The 18,046-nt window shown below is 30.4% G+C and overlaps 2 protein-coding genes, 1 long non-coding RNA gene and 1 pseudogene across 3 annotated transcripts; 2 read left to right on the top strand and 2 right to left on the bottom strand.

Moving 5' to 3' along the window:
- The first annotated feature begins 1,027 nt into the window (after positions 1–1,027).
- On the top strand, positions 1,028–3,006 carry LOC126841642 (phospholipid scramblase 1-like). The gene is made up of 5 exons (XM_050578223.1): positions 1,028–1,124; positions 1,211–1,428; positions 1,878–2,051; positions 2,730–2,891; positions 2,956–3,006. The coding sequence occupies exons 1-5, from the start codon at positions 1,028–1,030 to the stop codon at positions 3,004–3,006; spliced, it is 702 nt and encodes a 233-aa protein (XP_050434180.1).
- Positions 3,007–4,781: 1,775 nt separating this feature from the next.
- On the bottom strand, positions 4,782–6,353 carry LOC126841641 (cytochrome P450 4g15-like). Its single transcript, XM_050578221.1, has 4 exons — positions 6,347–6,353; positions 5,465–5,541; positions 5,198–5,387; positions 4,782–5,122 (listed from the first exon to the last, which is right to left on the bottom strand). Exons 1-4 carry the CDS (start codon positions 6,351–6,353, stop codon positions 4,782–4,784), a joined length of 615 nt encoding a protein of 204 aa, XP_050434178.1.
- Positions 6,354–6,543: 190 nt separating this feature from the next.
- LOC126841653 (uncharacterized) lies at positions 6,544–8,265 on the bottom strand. The gene is made up of 3 exons (XR_007686216.1): positions 8,185–8,265; positions 6,712–6,961; positions 6,544–6,641 (listed from the first exon to the last, which is right to left on the bottom strand). It is a non-coding gene; the product is annotated as an uncharacterized LOC126841653 (long non-coding RNA).
- Positions 8,266–15,688: 7,423 nt separating this feature from the next.
- On the top strand, positions 15,689–17,827 carry LOC126841640 (craniofacial development protein 2-like; annotated as a pseudogene).
- The last annotated feature ends 219 nt before the right edge of the window (positions 17,828–18,046 follow it).

The raw sequence follows: 18,046 nt of genomic DNA, 5'->3' as shown, positions 1-18,046 counted from the left end.
TTAATGGTAAATAAATATAATTTAACCTATTGTACGAGAAACGTTCATAATTTTCCGGTTATTTATTTAAAAATTACTATTCTTTTAATATACATTCTTTTTTTTTTTTTTTTGAGAGCTCTTAAGTTTAAAAAAAAAATATTCCGCCCATCAACAACCAGGTATTATAGTATTTATATTTCTTTATTTTATCTGTATGTTATGAATGTTAGAATAAATTTACTTTACAAAACATCACTTTTATTAAACTTTTTGTTGTACAGTTATTGTGTTTTCAAGCCGATTTTGTTACTGTAACATTTTAGCCAGTGGAGGCTTTAGATTTCTAATTGATAATTAAAATTTGCCACAAAAAAAAAGGCATACAGTAAGGTTAATGTTATATTATTTATATTATATTTTAAGTGATTAGTGACCATTGTTTAGTAGTATGGGTGAGATGTACCTGTGCCAAAAGATACAGATCTTTTGGCAATTTTTGATTTCAAGTTATTCCAATAATTATTGCTCTCTATGCCTACCGACTTAAGTAATTAAGTTACTTTTAATTTTAGGCTATTTTCAATATCGTGTCCCTACCTCCTCGACAGCATCATCCGCCACCTGATGATCGGCCAAACCAATATAAATTATGCATAACAGACCGCCATATAGTCCAGAAATTGCATCCAATCCGCTGGTATACTCTCCACAAGACTATGATCCAGTAATTCAACAACAACCCAGCGCTGATCAACCTTTTCCTGTCGCTGCAACCGGTAACAGTTTCGTTTTATAATAATGATTTTTTAATACCTAATTTGTGTATCCAAAAAATACAAAAATATACCATAAAGTGTATGGTTCAGTTAATCTCAATTAATTAACAAACCTTAATTATCCTCTGTTAATCAATTGCACCACTAAGCGCTTGCTTGAAAGTAAAAAAATAAAAGGTTCCATTTAAAATTTCCCCCCCAACAAAAAAACATTAAATACATCAATTAAAACTGATTTGTATCTAACACTATTAGATGGTTGGACGGTAATGCCAGCTGCTATTACACAAGGCTGGAGCGACGGCATTCAAAAGCTGAACTATGTTAATAAGTTACTTATAAAGCAGAAAGTGGACTTGTTGGAACGTAACTATATTACGATTAATTGATCTGAAGTTTTCACATGCCATTGCTGTATATAAATATAAATAAAATACAAATTTAATGTGTAGTTTTTGTGGGATTTGAATCGAAAAACAAATATACCATCATAAACGGTGTCGGCGAGGAGGTGTTTTACGCTATCGAGAACAATGGTTGTCTGGTGAGAAATTGTTGTGGAAAAGCAAGACCGTTCAAAATGAAAATATTTGATCAATATAGAAATGAAATCATTCGTTTATCGAGACCGCTCAGATGCCAATCGTGTTGCTGTCCATGCTGTTTACAGGTAAAAAAAAAACAACTGCAGTAGATTTGTAAGATAATTAATAATAGTCTATGATTTTATTTCGGTTAGAATATTTGGGTTAAAAAAAAATACTTACTGTGCAAAGTTGTACAGATTGAATATATTAAAATAAAGATTATTACTATAATTAGAGAAAAGAAAAATGATTAAAAAATACTTGGCATATTTATAATATATAGTATTTGAGAGTTTTCTAAAATAAAATTTAGTAGATGGATAAACATCTATTCTTAGAAAATTTCAAGGGCTTTTCACATATTTTGATTCAATGTCCACCGGTGCTTGCGTTGTCAATATCTCCAGTTGAATGTACTGTTAATAATTATTCATATTTGACTTATTGATTTATGTATGTATTTATTTTTATTAAAAAAAAACCAAATCGTGTGAAATTGTTTTGGTAGTTTTAATTTTGGTTTTGTTTTTAGAGAATTGAAGTATTTTCGCCTCCGGGGCGGCTAGTCGGATCAGTCGATCAAGAATGGTCTATTTGTTGTCCATCATTTGCCGTGCGCAACGCAGCTAATGAAGAAGTTTTCAAAATCAAAGAAATCAAAGGTCAAATTTGTAGTTTTCCATTGTGTAGTCATGACAATTTTAAAGTAATACAAACGTTATTGTCATTTTTGAAATCTTTAAATGTACTCATATTCGGTAATTAGAACGCGAACCAAAACTTGTGAAATTTATATTGTATTACAGGAGTATTATAGGGTTGGAGATAAAAGTATTCTAAAAAAAATAAAGTAAAATATGAACTATAAAGAATGGGAAATTTTTTTTTTTTTAAATATTAATATTTTCCGAGAAAATCAGTGTTTTACGTTGTTTGGATCACCCTGTATACAACACAGTATTTTTTAGTGTAAAACTAGCAGTTCCTTAAGCCATCCTACCTTTTTTTTTTGTTGGACTTAAAGTTTTGGAGTTTTGGAAACATATTTAAAAAACAATATTATTCAACATGTAACGCGTTGAATTTCGTTAATAGCAAAACTTTCATATTTTTTTTTTTAGTTACCTAAATAAAATTGGACGGTTATAACTGACCAAAAGTTCAGAAAACAATTTTAGAAACGCACTTCTCGTGGCATTTTCTTAGATGAGCTGATTAAAGAGTGCAAAACTATGTTATGTTTCTTTAAAACTTTTGCTCCAAAAACTCTTTTGTTTTAATAATTGGTTTAATAAATTAGCGTATCAACAAAAAGTTCACGTTTTTTTTTTCTATTCCTGTTGTATTGTAATATTTTCTATTTTATTTTACTTTTACTTTTCAGATTATATCCAAAGACACGTCGACCGAAGTCGGTCGTATATCGAAACAATGGTCCGGACTTTTAAGAGAAGCCTTTACGGATGCTGACCACTTTGGAATAAGTTTTCCAATGGGACTCGATGTCCGTATGAAAGCAGTTATGATAGGAGCGTGCTTTTTAATAGTAAATACAACGTTATAATACAAATTTCTATATTATTCATATATTACTTTATTTTTTCTTTTAGGATTTCATGTTTTTCGAAAAGAGTTGCGACGAAGACTGCAACCCAGAGTGATACCCAGTTGGAATGGGCCATTTTATACATAAATTCATAACCTAATCTTAACCAATTTATTAACCAGCTCTTTATTACCTTGGTTTTAATTATTTACTCGGAGTCAACTCCTAAATTGCTGTACTACAGTTTGGCCGGATTGACCAGTAGAAAAACAGACAATATTACCGCAAAGTTATTTAAAATTATTCGTCCAGCGAACGAAAAGTTATTTTCATTCTGAATTGAAATTAAAAAAAAAAAGAAAAAGCTAGTACAGTGGGGTCGGAGCATAGTGGTGGGGATAGAGAGGTCACCGATTTTGAAGGGGAAGAGATGAAATTTTCAAAATTTTTAGTCCAATAAATTTCAGGTGCGATTTCTGATCTTAAGAGTTGTAAAATATATCGTGGTACAGACACAAAAATAATAAAAAAAAATATCATTGTAAATACAATACCTATTCTCAGGTATCGCATCGAAGCTAGCTAGAAGTTTTGTCGTTCTTACTTGTCATAACGATAACAAATAAAGATTTACATAAAAGCAAATACAGTAATATATAATATGAACACACCACATATTACTATAACACACCAATATTGGAATAACTAAATGACTAGTTTGCCAACTAAATGTTTAGTGAACACAATTAAGGCATTTTAAAACACCAAAAAGATCTTACTGGTATATTGGCTTTTAATAAACTTTTTTTAATAGACGTTTATTATCAATTCTCAAGGAGAAGGGGTGAACTGCTTAATTTGTTGGACCAGAAGTAGTAAAAAAAAAAACTTGGAAAAACTTGACTAAATCACTAAAAACTCATAAAAACATTAAAGTCTTACAAACGCAAAATATAACTGCATCGGTAAACAACTCCAATGTCTATTGATAAACTTGATCGTAAACCTGAAGAAAACAGTAAAGATTAATCAATGGATCTCTTTTCAGATATTGACTTGTTTTACACAAGGAGTAATGTTTTATTTTCATTTTTATGTTATGCTTTACAGGTTGTTAATTGACTAATCAAAGTAAACAAAAACCCCAGAATAAAGTATACCATATTTAATTTTTGTTTACAATGCTTTTTTTTTATATTAAGAGGAAAGGAAAGCGCTATTTATTAAGCGGCAAAGAAATGACAATATTCGACTAAAATTGAACTAGTAACCATCTTAGGTAAGCCGACTACTTTTAATGTTGTAGTGAGCACGTTAAAGATTATTTTTATCTCATCAGTTATTAACGAAAAAGATAAAACATACTTGTATTGCAATACGTTAATGACTATAAATATAATTATTCGAAATTGGTTTTTGAAACAGTCTAGTATTGCAGTAAATTAAGTGAGTTAATAATTTTCAACATATTTATTGACAGACAACCATTATAATGTAACATGAAAGAGTATACCGTATACGATAATTTTAACAAATACAACCGTAATTACTGTACATATAGCCATTGATTGTTAGTACCCCGAAACCAGCCCATAACAAACTTGATTGTGTTAATTTTAGTAAATATCCATTCCGAATAATTATAAACAATAATGATTTTGACAACACATTGAACCATTATAAAATACACCGCTCTAACTACTCACCCCTATGTACAATAATGTTAACTCACGACAATACACAGAGAAACAAATCTCTATTATAATAACACTCTCTGTGTATTGTGTTTTGTTAATAACTGGAAAAAAAAAATGTATTTAAATTTGGTTTGCGAACGGTAGACTAATTTTCAGTGAACTGTACCTTTAAATTAAAACGGTTCTGAACGTTTTAAATTACACATAACGTTCGTGATTCAATTTTAACGTGACATCCATCGGCAAACTTAAATATTATGTTACACGAAAGTTTAAGATCCTTCTGCGTAGGGCATTTTGCCGACGGTGAAAAACGATAGGACCTCACAAGAGTAGATACAGTGATTTTCATTTGAAGCATTGCGTATTTCATTCCAACACAGTTCCTCGAGCCACCGCTAAAGGGAATGTACGCAAAAGGATGACGACTGCGACACACCTCGGGCAAGAAGTTGTCAGGATTAAATTGTTCCGGATCCTTATAGTATTTGGCATTTAAATGCAAACATTGAATAGGAATGGCAATAATTGTGTCTATAACCCGAAAAAAAAAAATTCATGTAACTATTAATCGAGTACCCCGTTGAGCATTGCAGTTTGACACTTTACCTGCTGGGATTTGATATTTTCCAATGGTCATTCCGTTTTCTACTGTTCTGGCCACAATGGGCGCAGAAGGATAAAGCCGCATGGTCTCTTTGATCACGCGTTCTAAGTAGTCCATTTTTTGTATATCCTCGTACGTAGGTGGTCGGTTAGAATCGCCAGACGAAAATATCGAATTTATTTCATTAAACACCTAGTTATAAGAAGAAAAAAAATATGTTTAAGTAGGTTAAATTATTTCAAATACATTTTTTTGCAATCGTTGTTTACTTTGTTTTGCACGTCTTCGTGATGAGCCAGTATGAATATGACTAATGTGTTTGTTAGTGCTGTCAGGTCGTGTCCGGCTATAATACATATATATTACATTAAAGTTACTATTAACACAATAAAACAACATTTAAATACAAATAAATGGTTAAAAAAAAAAATAGTAAATATCGTCAGATATTAACTTATTCTTTTTGGACAGTCAGTTTTCATGTTTCTTTCAGTATAAGAAAACCTATATTTTATGATTGCTAATTACATTTTTTCGGTGTCTTAATTTTAAAGGGTATTTTTTGTGTTGAAAATTAAAGGGTTATGTTACATACATTTTTAGCAAACCATTTTTACTAAGTAGCAATGTTAATATGAAACGTTTTCTTATTATTGGTTTGGACTACTGTTCCTAAAACTACCCCTAAAAGTTAATATTGGTCCGATAAAGAGAAAGTGACTATAATTCTTTAACTGATATATTTTACAAAAAAAAAAGAAGTTTCCACACGTTCTGTTTGAGAAGTTCGTTAATTTTTTTTTTGTTTTCGAATGTTTACCCGAATTTTTGTGTCAAATTAAAAACTTATTTAAATTTGAAAGGCTAGAATTGAACTTTTTTTTCAAATATAGCTTGCCCAAAATTTAAATTGAAAAGTGGGTGATTTTTCGGTAAGATTTCACAGTTTCCAATGGGAAATATTTTAACATAAAAAATTATTTTTGGGTACAATATATTATAATGTGTTGACTCATCTATAAAAAAAATCACTGTTATTTAAGAAACATCTTGGTTTCAGATACAAACGGTAAATTAAAAATAAATGTAAAGCAACATCGAAACTAAACCACATCAATGTTTAAGCCGACTTAATATTATGTTTTACTTACCAATCATAATGGTCATTAATTCGTCCCGTATTTCTTTACTTGACATCCGATGATGGTTTGCTAATAAAATTTCAATTAGCGTTTTAGGTTTTTGATAACAGCTAAAATCTGCGTCACCGCTGCCGGTAATTGTAGTTTTATCAATTTCATTGAGTTCGACTTGTTTGTTCTGGATTAAATCGTCTACAAATTTGTGTATTGAATGTTGACTGTTTCGTTGTTGCTCTTTTTTCGATGATAGTGAAAATAATCTCGAAATGAAAAACCACGGACGCTCAAATTTGTATGCAAACATCTGAAATCGAACAATTAGAAACAGTAAGCTGGGCGACAAATATGTCAAATATTTTACTCAAAATATTCACTTCTAATAGATGCTCATAGTTGTTTAGAAATACATGATTTTCTGTTTGTTGTGAATTAAATTTTTCTCCCATAGCAGTTCTTCCAATTGTGTCCATCGACGCTAGTTCGAAAGCTCGGCTTATATCACATTCGAATGATTTACTTTCGCGTCTTTTAGCAAGTATGCGATCTAGAAGTTTGGATTCCTCGTAGAAAACGGGTGTTAATGATTTTAAATTTGTATACTTTAGCCATTCGGATACTATTTTCCTGAAAAAACATATTTTATTAATGCTCGGCTATAAACTATTTCAATATGTATCTCTTTCTTTTAAATTGGAATACATTATTCTAAAATGTTCATGTTTATACCTTTTTTCTATTCTATCTAAACCTTATTATATAAGCTATGTTTTTCTATAAATATTATTAAATTAAATAATGTAAGTATAAGTATTTTCAGTGGAAACCGAGCTGAAGCAGGGGGACGCTCTGTCCCCAGTACTTTTCAATCTTGCCCTAGAGAAAGTAGTAAGGATACTACAGGACAATGAAGGTGGTTTATTAATTGGTCAGAATAAGATACGGCTCCTCGGTTCGCTGACGATTTAGACATAATAGGTGATTCGCTTGCAGACACAGCTAACGCGGCCAGAGTGTTAGAAGAAGCAGCGAAGAAGATAGGTCTTGAACTAAATAATGAGAAAACAAACATAATGGAACTCATTGAGAGTGGGGAGGGACCCAATGAGATGGAGCACTTAATCTATGAAAAGGTTAGCGATTTTAAATAATTGGGAGCAACGTTAAGCACAGAGAATTACTGGGCAAAGGAAATAAGTATTCGGATAAATAAAGCCCAAAAAGCCTTCTACGCACTGACAAAATTCTTAACATCCAAAATGATTTCTAGGAAAACAAAAGTAAGACTGTACGTGGCTGTTATAAAATCTGAGGACTTTCGAGAATAGAGTATGGAGAAAAATATGGGAGCCTATCATCGATGAAACCACGGGGAACTTGCGGAGGAGTCATAACTAAGGGTTGTACGATATGCTAGAACTAGCAACAGTAACAAGCTTTATTAAGGGCCAATGGATACAATGGTTAGGCCATATAATGAGAAGAGGAGAGGACGAAACAGTTAGAGGAGTATTGGAATGGAAACCACAAGGGAAAACACCTAGAGGAAGACCTAGGAAAAGATGGATTGACGTGATGGAAGAAAATCTAAAAATTCTTGGAGTTGAGAATTGGAGAGAGGCAGTATAAGATAGAGATAGGTGGCTAAGTGTAGTAATGGCAGCAACAACTCTTAGAGAGTAGACATGCCAGAGGAAGAAGAAGTATAAGTATTAGCCATATAACCGAAGTGCCGTTTATATATATTGCAACCACATACAAAATATATGCTTATGCCTCTGACCTAAATATTACATATTAATTACAATTATAATCATTAAAACGTGTACGAATATACAATTACATTGTACCTGTTTTTTTTATAGTTTTGTGTATTGTTTGTTAAGACTAGTCCCTCTACTGAAAATGTGTCTTGTATTGTAGAGTGAAAAATTGTTTTTTTAAAACAATTAGGACTGTTCATAACTTCTTCTATATCTCCGGGATTGGATACCCAAACAATCAGCTTGTGAAAAAACCAAATTTTAAATATTGAATAATCGTACCTAAAACATATTAAGGTCAATTTACAAAACTATTATATTGCCCTTGATTGCAGAAAAATATAATACACAATTAAACAAATAATTACAAATAAGAATAAACATATTTTACAAGTTACAATTTATGGTTTAAAAATAGTATGGTGGTGGAATGGGGACCAAAAAAAGGAGCAGAAAACCGAGAAGATCGTCGAGGAACCTTAAAACATAAAAGGAGATAAGAGGAATATATGTTATTACTTAACAGACCATTTAAGAATGATATGCCCACAGAACAAAATATACAATGAATATATGCATGTAAAATATGAGTATTTACTTCTTGCATAATATATCTTACCATCTTAGGTTGTACTATATTAACTTCAAACATTTGTTCGATAACTAGGCCACAAAACATAAATTATGCATATTTAATCACGATTACTTACTTTGGACATAGTAGTTTTATATTCTCTAATAGCTTTTCTGCTCCTTGAGTTACAATCGTTGGACTTCCAACAATAAAATTACCATTTGGACCAGGTATTTGAGCAGCTAAAGAGTATTGTTTTTTTATCCTTTGAAAAATTACTATCGTTATAATTAACACAAGTGTCAGTAGAATGGAGCGAAAATAACTCATATAATATATCTGAAAAATAAGCAAAAGGCAGAACTTTAAACATTTAACTCACAATGTTTTAGGCTCGAATTAATTAAAAATAGATTATAAATAATAAATATTTGAATATTCTGTAGTTCTCTTTTAATATATTTCATTGCTCCATGTAGTTGTACAGAGCGATTCATTTAGAAAAGGCATATAAATTATCTAAATTTAATGATAATTTTGTATTTCTTTATTTTGTGTAAACTATAGTTTACATTGTTTTACATTATTACATTTTAGTAATGTAAACACAATACCTCACTCAAGTTTCATTAATATTTTCCACTGCACAATCAACTTTTAAAATTCAAGAGTTAACGAATACTTTTTATATAATATGTAATTAACTTATTATAAGAAAACAAATTTACTAAAATCTTTGCTTGTTCGCCAAACAGCTTTAAATAATCATTTTTTAAGTTATTTCATTTTAAAATTTCATTATAAATTATATAGGTATAAAGTAAAATAGCATTATGTACTTTTTAATGATATTATCGTTTCACTGTTATTAGTTTGAAACACAAATAGTAAATTTCTCATAACTAGGTTCCTTATATATACACTTTAGCTTCGATGCAAAGTGAGAAGGTATTGGTTTTTTAAATTAAACTTCTGTAATGGTCGACCACCAGCTTTAAATAATTGTTTTTTAAGTTATTTTATTTTAGAAATTTCGAGAGGTGGAGTTTCTTCGAGTATTGCTTACAGGTTAGGTACAGATAGTTATAATACTTTACTCCATCTTTCTACCCATCTTAAGTTTAAACTTTAATACTAAAATACTATTGATGATATACTATGTGTGGCAATAAACCACGTAACTGTAAAAAAATTAAGGTTTTTAATTGAACAGATTTTATTTAACGCTAAAATTAGTTTCCAATAAAGGTTAACTACTTAAAGCACTCAAACATTAAATTGATAGTGAAACTTACTTGTTGAAATAAAAGCATCATGTTTTTGGAAGCCGACAATATAATACAGTAAAATAATACTATGTACTCTGTGATGATATTTTGATTTCACTGGTGGAAGTTTAAAACCCAAATAGTAAATTCCTGACATTTTGGTTCCTTTTATATGTTTTTATTTGAATTTAAATTAGCGTACCTTATTAAATTACGCTTCAATCATATTTCCATATTTAATTATTGCCTGTAAAAAATTGTTTTTTTTTCCCACGTTTTTGTATGATTTATTGCACATAACGACTTTGAAACATTCTTAATTATACTACTGTTTTCAAACAACAACTTTTATGACTTTTCGGATTTTCGAAAGATAAGCATTATTTTAGAATACAAAGAGAGTAATAAAATTAGCCAAATGTATTATTCATATAATGGTATTATTGTTTCACTGTTTGAAACACAAATATTAAATTTCTCATAAATTGGTTCCTTATAATATCTTAATAAACTTACATATCGATATCATTTGTACCGGGTCATCCAACTAACGTAAGACATCATTTTCTCGGAAATATGAATATTTTGAAAACTATTTTTTTCCTATACTTTTTGATAAACGTTTTACTATGTTTTTCAATACTTTGAAAATGTTTATCTCCATCCTTTATACGATAAAAAGGGTTTAGTTCACGTTTTCAAATGGCAACATATGTTTATAATTCCATAAATTTGTGGGCAAAAATGTTTAAATTATGTTATCGTTTGAATTTTTTATTTTTATCCATCGAGTCGTTAGCTATGACTTTGTAAAGATATTAAATTTTCTCTTAAATATTATTACATTTCTTTGGTTTCCGAAGACCGGGAGCCAATAAAATACTTATTTATGATCGCATTGTCCGATAGGTGAGTACAGGTAACCAAACACAATCAAATGTTTTGTGATAGTCTGGTTGACCAGCGATTCATATCTACAGATCACCGACTTTTCGACATTTACCGAGTTTCGTTGCGTTTTACTTTAGTTTGTATATATTATGTAAAATGTATTAAAAATAGCTCACAGAATATATCTGTAAATTAAGCGAAGTATGAATTGGAATTTTTTAACTTAAAATTTTTTTTATGGCTCCAATCAATTTAAATATATTATAAATATTAACTATTTTAATACATTGCAGTAAAGAAGAAGACGGTAGAAATGATTAAAGGTAATAAGACTTTCTTCGCCTAGACAGACACTTAGCATTTATAGCTATAAATATAATTTGATACGGTCGAGCTTGCTGATTCAGGGTTACCTGTTACAAAATATTATTACTATTAAACAATAGTGTGCATATGTGATAAACTATTTTATCAACTGATTACATTTTAAAAGGTATATTTTTGTACTAAAAAATATAGTTTAATAATATTCAGCTAAACATACACAATTGTGATTAATTTTTTATGTCATTCTTTTATATTTGCTATTGTGTGTTTGTACACTAAATTAAAGTTAGTATTCCATTTGAATTCTTATTTTAAAAATCACAAAATAGTACATGTTTTCAAAACATATTACATTTTAAATTATAATCTGATTATCTGATTATAGTTATTATCTGATTTGAATATTCCTAAAAATGCTTCTGTATAGAGCACTAACAAAAACTTTTGAACAGTATGTTATTAAAAAGTCGTTTAACATTTTTGGGTTTAAAATATTATTTACTTAAATAATATCCCAAAAAATATAGAGGTTCCGGTTTAAATTTAAAAAGTTACAATAAGTTAAAACTACTGGTAAGATTTAAGAGTTAAGCGTTATAAAATAACACCTAACATCTAAAAGTCAAAAAAACTTATAGTGTCTCAAAAATTGTCCTTTGTCTAACATTTTGAACTAACTTACAATGTTTATTGGCACAATAAAATTTAAATATAATACCAAAAATATATATTTTAACATTGTGTATTTAAGAAAGTGACCTAAGGCGTGAAATGATTGCTATAATTTTAAAAATTTGACGTTTCGTTGAGTATTGCTTAAGGTAATAATAATCTTTCTATACGTCTTAAGTTTAAACTTTAATCCTAGAATAATATAAAAAATATAATATTTGAGGCAATGAAACTCTTTAAAAAAAAAATGGTTTTAACAGAAGATATTTAATGCCAACTTAAGTGTCTTGTAAAGAATAACTACATAAAGTACAAAATCAATAAAATGTTTTTAATTTTGGTAGTGAAACTTACCTGTTGAAATGGAAAGTTCATAATTTTGGTTGCTGATGAACTTATATAGCTATACAGTGTGTAATTTATGATGATATTATGGATTCACTGATGTATGTTTAAAACACAAATAGTACTATTCTGATACTCTGGTTCCTTTTATACATTTTTCCTTAAATTTAATTTAGTGTATATTTTATGTCAGTTGTTTTTTTTATCATTGATTGTAATCTTAATTTTTACATAAAATTTACATTCATTATTTCTTTTACCGACTGGTCAACAAACATTTCAAATAACAATGGAAAAAAAAATACGTCGGCCAGCGGTCCTCTGCAAGTAAAACAAATGAACACAACAAATAACCTCCGACAACTTAATCAACACAAGTATTGATAATAATATTAACATGGAAATCGAACAAACTAGTGATTCACTAGATCCAAAAAAACCAACCCCCCCCACCAATATTCATAAATCATATTTAAAGATTAAGGCTTTTGCGGAGCTGTTCAAAAGACAGTCGTTTCGAAGGAGTTTAGTTGTAAAAGCATTATTAAAGGCTTAAACTACAAACCAACTTATCAGACGACTACCGTAAAATTGTGAGTGTATTTATAAAAGAAAATGTTGATTTTCATACTTTCCAAATGCAACAAGACAAACCGTTTACAGTGGTTTTTCGAGACCTACATCATACCACTCCGATTGACGATATAAAACAAGAGTTATCATTTCTTGGTTTCAACGCTCTACAAGTAGTAAATGTACTATAGGGTCGAACTAAATTACCACTGCGGCACTACCCTTATTCTTTATCGACTTAGAACCAAGCGAGCATAACACTAATATTTTTTTAATTAAGCTACATTTGTTATACCAAAAAAAACTTGAAACTGTTTTTTTAATTAACGTTAGAAATCAGCGTGTTATTGAAAATTTCCCAGTAGGGAATGTTTACATTTTTCTATTATACTTTTTTAGTTAATTGACAAGCTAATTCTAAAAAGACTGAGTTGGTAGTCATTTGTTTAAAAAAAAAACTATAATTTTAATGACCAAAAAAAATGTGTTAAAGAGTTTGTATTTTAGGTGAGTTCATTCGGCCAACGCAGAGCTCGCTAAGGCAACTACACTTGTTTACTACTGTCTGATCGCCTGGCAGTGCGTCAGCCTAAGTTCCAGCAATGCCAGTGTATCTTTACACGAACCAATTACCCAGTTTTTTTAACCCGCTTAAATCTGGTTTCTCTTAAGATGAGCTTTTGAAATGTGAAACATAGAGTAGTTTAAGAGTTTGAGTAGCTTAAGATATTGTAAAAATTTGAGCCTGAATATTAAGCCTTGTCAAAGAGGAACAATTTTAAAGTTTTTATTTTTGTTACTGACTGACTCCTCACTCATCATCAAAATTATAAAACACTTTCTGTGTAGGCAGACACGTAACGTTTGGCACAAAGGTAGGTCTTATAGTGTAACTAATAGTATAACTAAAGGAAAAAATCTGAAAATTGCAAATTTCTCAAAATGATTGCAGTTTTAGGGAGCGTAGTTCTAAATGCATGCTGTGACGCGCATGAACATTGCTTGATTCGGTTATTATGGGTTTCGGTTAGCATGGGTGATTAATAAATCACCGATTCCCGACAATATGACAATAAGCAATTGTTTGTAATTGACAGAAACTACTTATCAAACATTATCATGAACCAGCTAGTATCCCACTGGGTTTAATTAATAATTAAATTAATTTTTTCATTTTGTTTTTATACAATGTGATCTCAATTTTTAATTTTTTTTTTGTTTTGACATCCCTCCCAACTTAAATTTTTTGATAGCAAATTTTGTATCTGAGATGGTAACGTACATATTTTATTACCTTTTTAAATAGAGAATAATGTATTACAAATTTCGACTGGTCGATAACCAGTTTCGGATAACTATTTTTGAAGTTATAAGAGCTTAAAAATTAGAATGGGAAGGGAAGTGGAGTGTAGTAGTATTTTTATCTGCGTGCATTTTCCAACCTCACATATCACCTAAAGAAATACGGGACAAACTTATAACCATTATAAGTAGTAAGCAATATATTTATATTCCATAGCGGTAATAGGCAAGTTTTAACAATGTTTTCAAATATATTTTTGGGAATTAAAAAGTAAAGATACCTTACGTCGAAGGATCTCAGAGTTTCGTTTAAAGATGGTTGAAGGATGTTAAGTTCAATTAGAACCAAGAACTTAACTCGAAATTAAGGATATTGAAAACTATATATTTATCTAGAATGATTTACTGAAATTTTTGTACAAAATAAAATCTATATCAGAAGCCAATATATTAGAAAGTTACGGTTTGAGAAGCTATTGGTTAGGTTAGGTTTATAAAATAGTATGTGAATTTCTAGTCGAATCTTAACTAATTAATATCTACTTTCTTCGAGCAATACTGAGCTCTTGCACAAAAGGAACTCAAACGAAAGAGACAAAAGTCTTTATATGCTTTATATTAATTGATTAACATGTTATAAATTTAAACAAATAATAATTATTATTTGGTTATTAAAATGTTTGAAGGTAATATTACTAAAAATTCAAATATTTTCTCGAGGGCTTGTAAAAAATAATTGCATCTCATAGTATTACTAAAATGTTTCGCAATTACATATTCATTTTGAATTATAACAAATTTACCTGCGTATGTTAAATTTTTTTCGAAAATAGGTAATTCAAGAAATTAATTCAATTTTTTCAGAAAAAAAAACCTACGTACGATGATTTACAAAAAATGATATACTTATAAAATTTGTTTTAATAAAACAAACGGTTTTATGTAGCCGCAACCCTGGTGACCAAGAAAGTAGAAAATGAAACGACGATAGGAAACATGTAATCACAACAGATAACACCAAAGAAAAGAAAATAATTATTCAAATTTCTTTGCTTGTCGATATTTAATAATAACCATAATTATCTATTTAATACTAAATATAAATATAAATATCTGTTATACACACTATTATCGTGATTCCTATTTATTTATTACACTTGTATCGTCAATAATTACTTGATTGAAAACTATTAAAATAATAGGATTCATAATAATGTGTCTAATATATATTTAAATATTAATGAAAATAAAATACTTAGCAAACAGTTATTTTTAGATTTAGCTACATTTATTATCCAATTAAACTATAATATAAATAGATGGTATTGGTTTTTCCCCTCAGGGGAACACTTAGTGTTACGGGTTTAGCGAAACCGGGGCCCTGAGCTGAGGCGTAGGGAAAGTAGCGCTCCCATCGCTCAATGTACTTAGAGTACATTGCAATAGCTCTACTCTGACCTTCATTGGTTGGGGTAGCCTGGTCCTCCAGATTGGGGGTTAAGCGCAGGGCTAACAACCCTGCCTTGTAAAAAAATCATATGTTCAGGATTCACACACCAAGCCTCGGGATAGAGATAAGGGAAAAAGAACTGGAAACCGGAATTTGGACTTGCTTTGTGGTACATGGAACGTAAGGACCATGTACAAACCTGGTGCGGCTTTGGAATTAGTAAGGGAAGTGGAGAAATATAGAATGAAGTGTGTGGCCTCGCAAGAGGTGGGATGGGAAGGTGTCATGACAACTAAGATATCACAAACAACCATATTAAATGGTAACTGTGAGCGTGGCCACAGTTTAGGAACGGGCTATGCTGTACATGAGTCAATTATCCGTGCAGTAAAAGACTTCAAAGATATTAACCCAAGACTTTCAACATTAACTCTAAAACAGAGAATGCCGATATTGTATTAATTAATGTACATGCACCCACTGAAGAGAAGGAGGAGGAGGAGAAAGAATATTTTTATGCCACACTAGCCAATGTATATGATTCATCAGAGGGAAGTTTAAGAATAGTGCTGGGAGATTTAAATGCAAAATTAGGTCAAGAAGCAGAATACAGGAATTATATTGGATCCCAGAGCTTATACGCAATTACTAATGATAATGGAACAAAATTAATTGACTTCGCGGTAGGAAAAGTGCTAGTAATAAAAAGTACCATGTTTCCGAGAAAAGATATACATAAGTACACGTGGATCTTTCCGAACGGAAGACACAGAAATAAAATTGACCATGTGTTAGTCTCAAATAGGTTTAAAAATAGCATAGTAAATATAAGAACCCTACGTGGTGCGGATATAGGCTCCGACCACCTATTACTTGGTATATGGATAAAAGTGAAACTCAAGAGATTATTTAAAATTGACAAAAGAAAGACAGGGCGATATGATATAAATAAACTAGAGGACCCGGTCATAAGCAAAGTTTTTGAAGACAATATTAAGAACGAGTTGCAAAATAAACAGAGGTTATCCAACGATGCAGTGGATAGAGAATGGGAACAAATAAAGGAGACGGTAAATAACGTGGCAACAAGGACCCTAGGGAATAAAAAACTGAAATCTAAGCCATGGTTCAATGAGATCTGTGAGGCAGCAGTACATAGAAGAAACCTTGCAAGGCAACAATGGTTAAATGATACAAGCAAGGAAAACTTGTTTACAAGCTTTAGAACTCGACAGAGGGAAGCAAGCAATATAATAAGATGCGAAAAAATGAAATACATACAGAATATAATGAACAGCGCGGAACAAGATTACAGAACACATAGGACCAGGGACATGTACAGTCGGGTAAATATTTTAAGAGGAAAGTACAAAAAGAAAGAAAGGTTCCTAAGACACGACGAGCTAGCAAAAAAAGTGGGGTAACTACTTCAGAGAACTGTTGAATTGTGAAGAACCAGAAGTAAACCTTTATTATTTGATCTAGCCAATAGGGATATTATAGATTGCACAGAACCCACGCTAGATGAGGTAAAAAGTCAAATAAACAATTTGGAGAATCACAAGTCACCAGGGGAGGATGAGATCCAAGCAGAGCACTTAAAAAAGGAGGAGAAGAAGTCTCATTTAGAGTGTAGAAACTGATCTGCCGAATATGGTCAAATGAGGAATTACCAACAGAATAGAAGACAGCAGTGCTATGTCCAATTCACAAGAAAGGGAATAAACAGGACTGCAATAATTATAAGGGAATAGCTCTCCTAAATGTAACATACAAAGTCTTTTCGAACTGCATACTATCAAGGTTAAAGAGTAAAGCAGAAGAAACTATAGGTGACTATCAGGGAGGATTCAGACCAGGAAGGTCGACAGTAGATCAGATAAAGAGATACATGTTCTTTTTTTCGACTACAAAAATGCATACGATAGCGTACATAGAGCAAGCCTAATTAATTGCCTGAAAGAATTTAAGTTACCACAAAAATTAATAAGACTTATTGGGATAAGCATCACAGAAACATTCGTAAAAATTAAGGTAGCAAGTGCAGAAACAGAGCCAATACTAATAAAATCTGGGTTAAGACAGGGAGACTCAATATCACCGATTCTATTTAACTTAATTTTAGAGAAAGTAGTAAAAGAAATGTATATTCAACCACATGAAGGTGTTATGTTACAAGAATCGACTATAGCAATTTTAGCATATGCAGATGATGTGGTACTAATGAGCAAATCACAAGATAATTTAAGATCACTATTCACTCGTTTGGAGGAAAAGGAAATTTCCAAGAACACATTGTATATCGCTAGTAGGAAACCCCAAGGTTAATTAAAACGATTGTTTTATATTATTAAAATGTAGAACAATATACAATAGTTTTTAAAATTAGCAACTTGGTAGTTCACATTATTTTTTATTAAACATACTTTTTATTTATTCCGCGTATTTGTATTATATTTTAAAAAGTAAATTAACAGGCTAAAGAGCTAAACTTAATATTTAATTAAAAAAAACCAAAGTGTAGTATAATAAGGTATCTTGAGTAAA

This window comes from Adelges cooleyi, unplaced genomic scaffold, assembly GCF_023614345.1.
Source record: "Adelges cooleyi isolate 19-005CV unplaced genomic scaffold, UGA_ACOO_1.1 ACOO_flye_CR_arks_rails_tigmint_CR_PRNA_40, whole genome shotgun sequence".
Classification (NCBI taxonomy): domain Eukaryota; kingdom Metazoa; phylum Arthropoda; class Insecta; order Hemiptera; family Adelgidae; genus Adelges; species Adelges cooleyi.
This window is presented reverse-complemented; position numbering and strand designations above follow the sequence as displayed.

What these genes read in the sequence shown, in the direction of transcription:
- LOC126841642 (XM_050578223.1), top strand. Translation starts at nt 1,028, where the DNA reads ATGCCAGCTGCTATTACACAAGGCTGGAGCGACGGCATTCAAAAGCTG. An exon ending in GCTGTCCATGCTGTTTACAG is followed by an intron (nt 1,429 to 1,877) that starts GTAAAAAAAAAA and finishes TTTTGTTTTTAG; the next exon opens with AGAATTGAAGTATTTTCGCC. An exon ending in TAGGAGCGTGCTTTTTAATA is followed by an intron (nt 2,892 to 2,955) that starts GTAAATACAACG and finishes TTTTTCTTTTAG; the next exon opens with GATTTCATGTTTTTCGAAAA.
- LOC126841641 (XM_050578221.1), bottom strand. An exon ending in ACGAAGACGTGCAAAACAAA is followed by an intron (nt 5,388 to 5,464) that starts GTAAACAACGAT and finishes TCTTATAACTAG; the next exon opens with GTGTTTAATGAAATAAATTC. An exon ending in AAAATATCAAATCCCAGCAG is followed by an intron (nt 5,123 to 5,197) that starts GTAAAGTGTCAA and finishes TTCGGGTTATAG; the next exon opens with ACACAATTATTGCCATTCCT.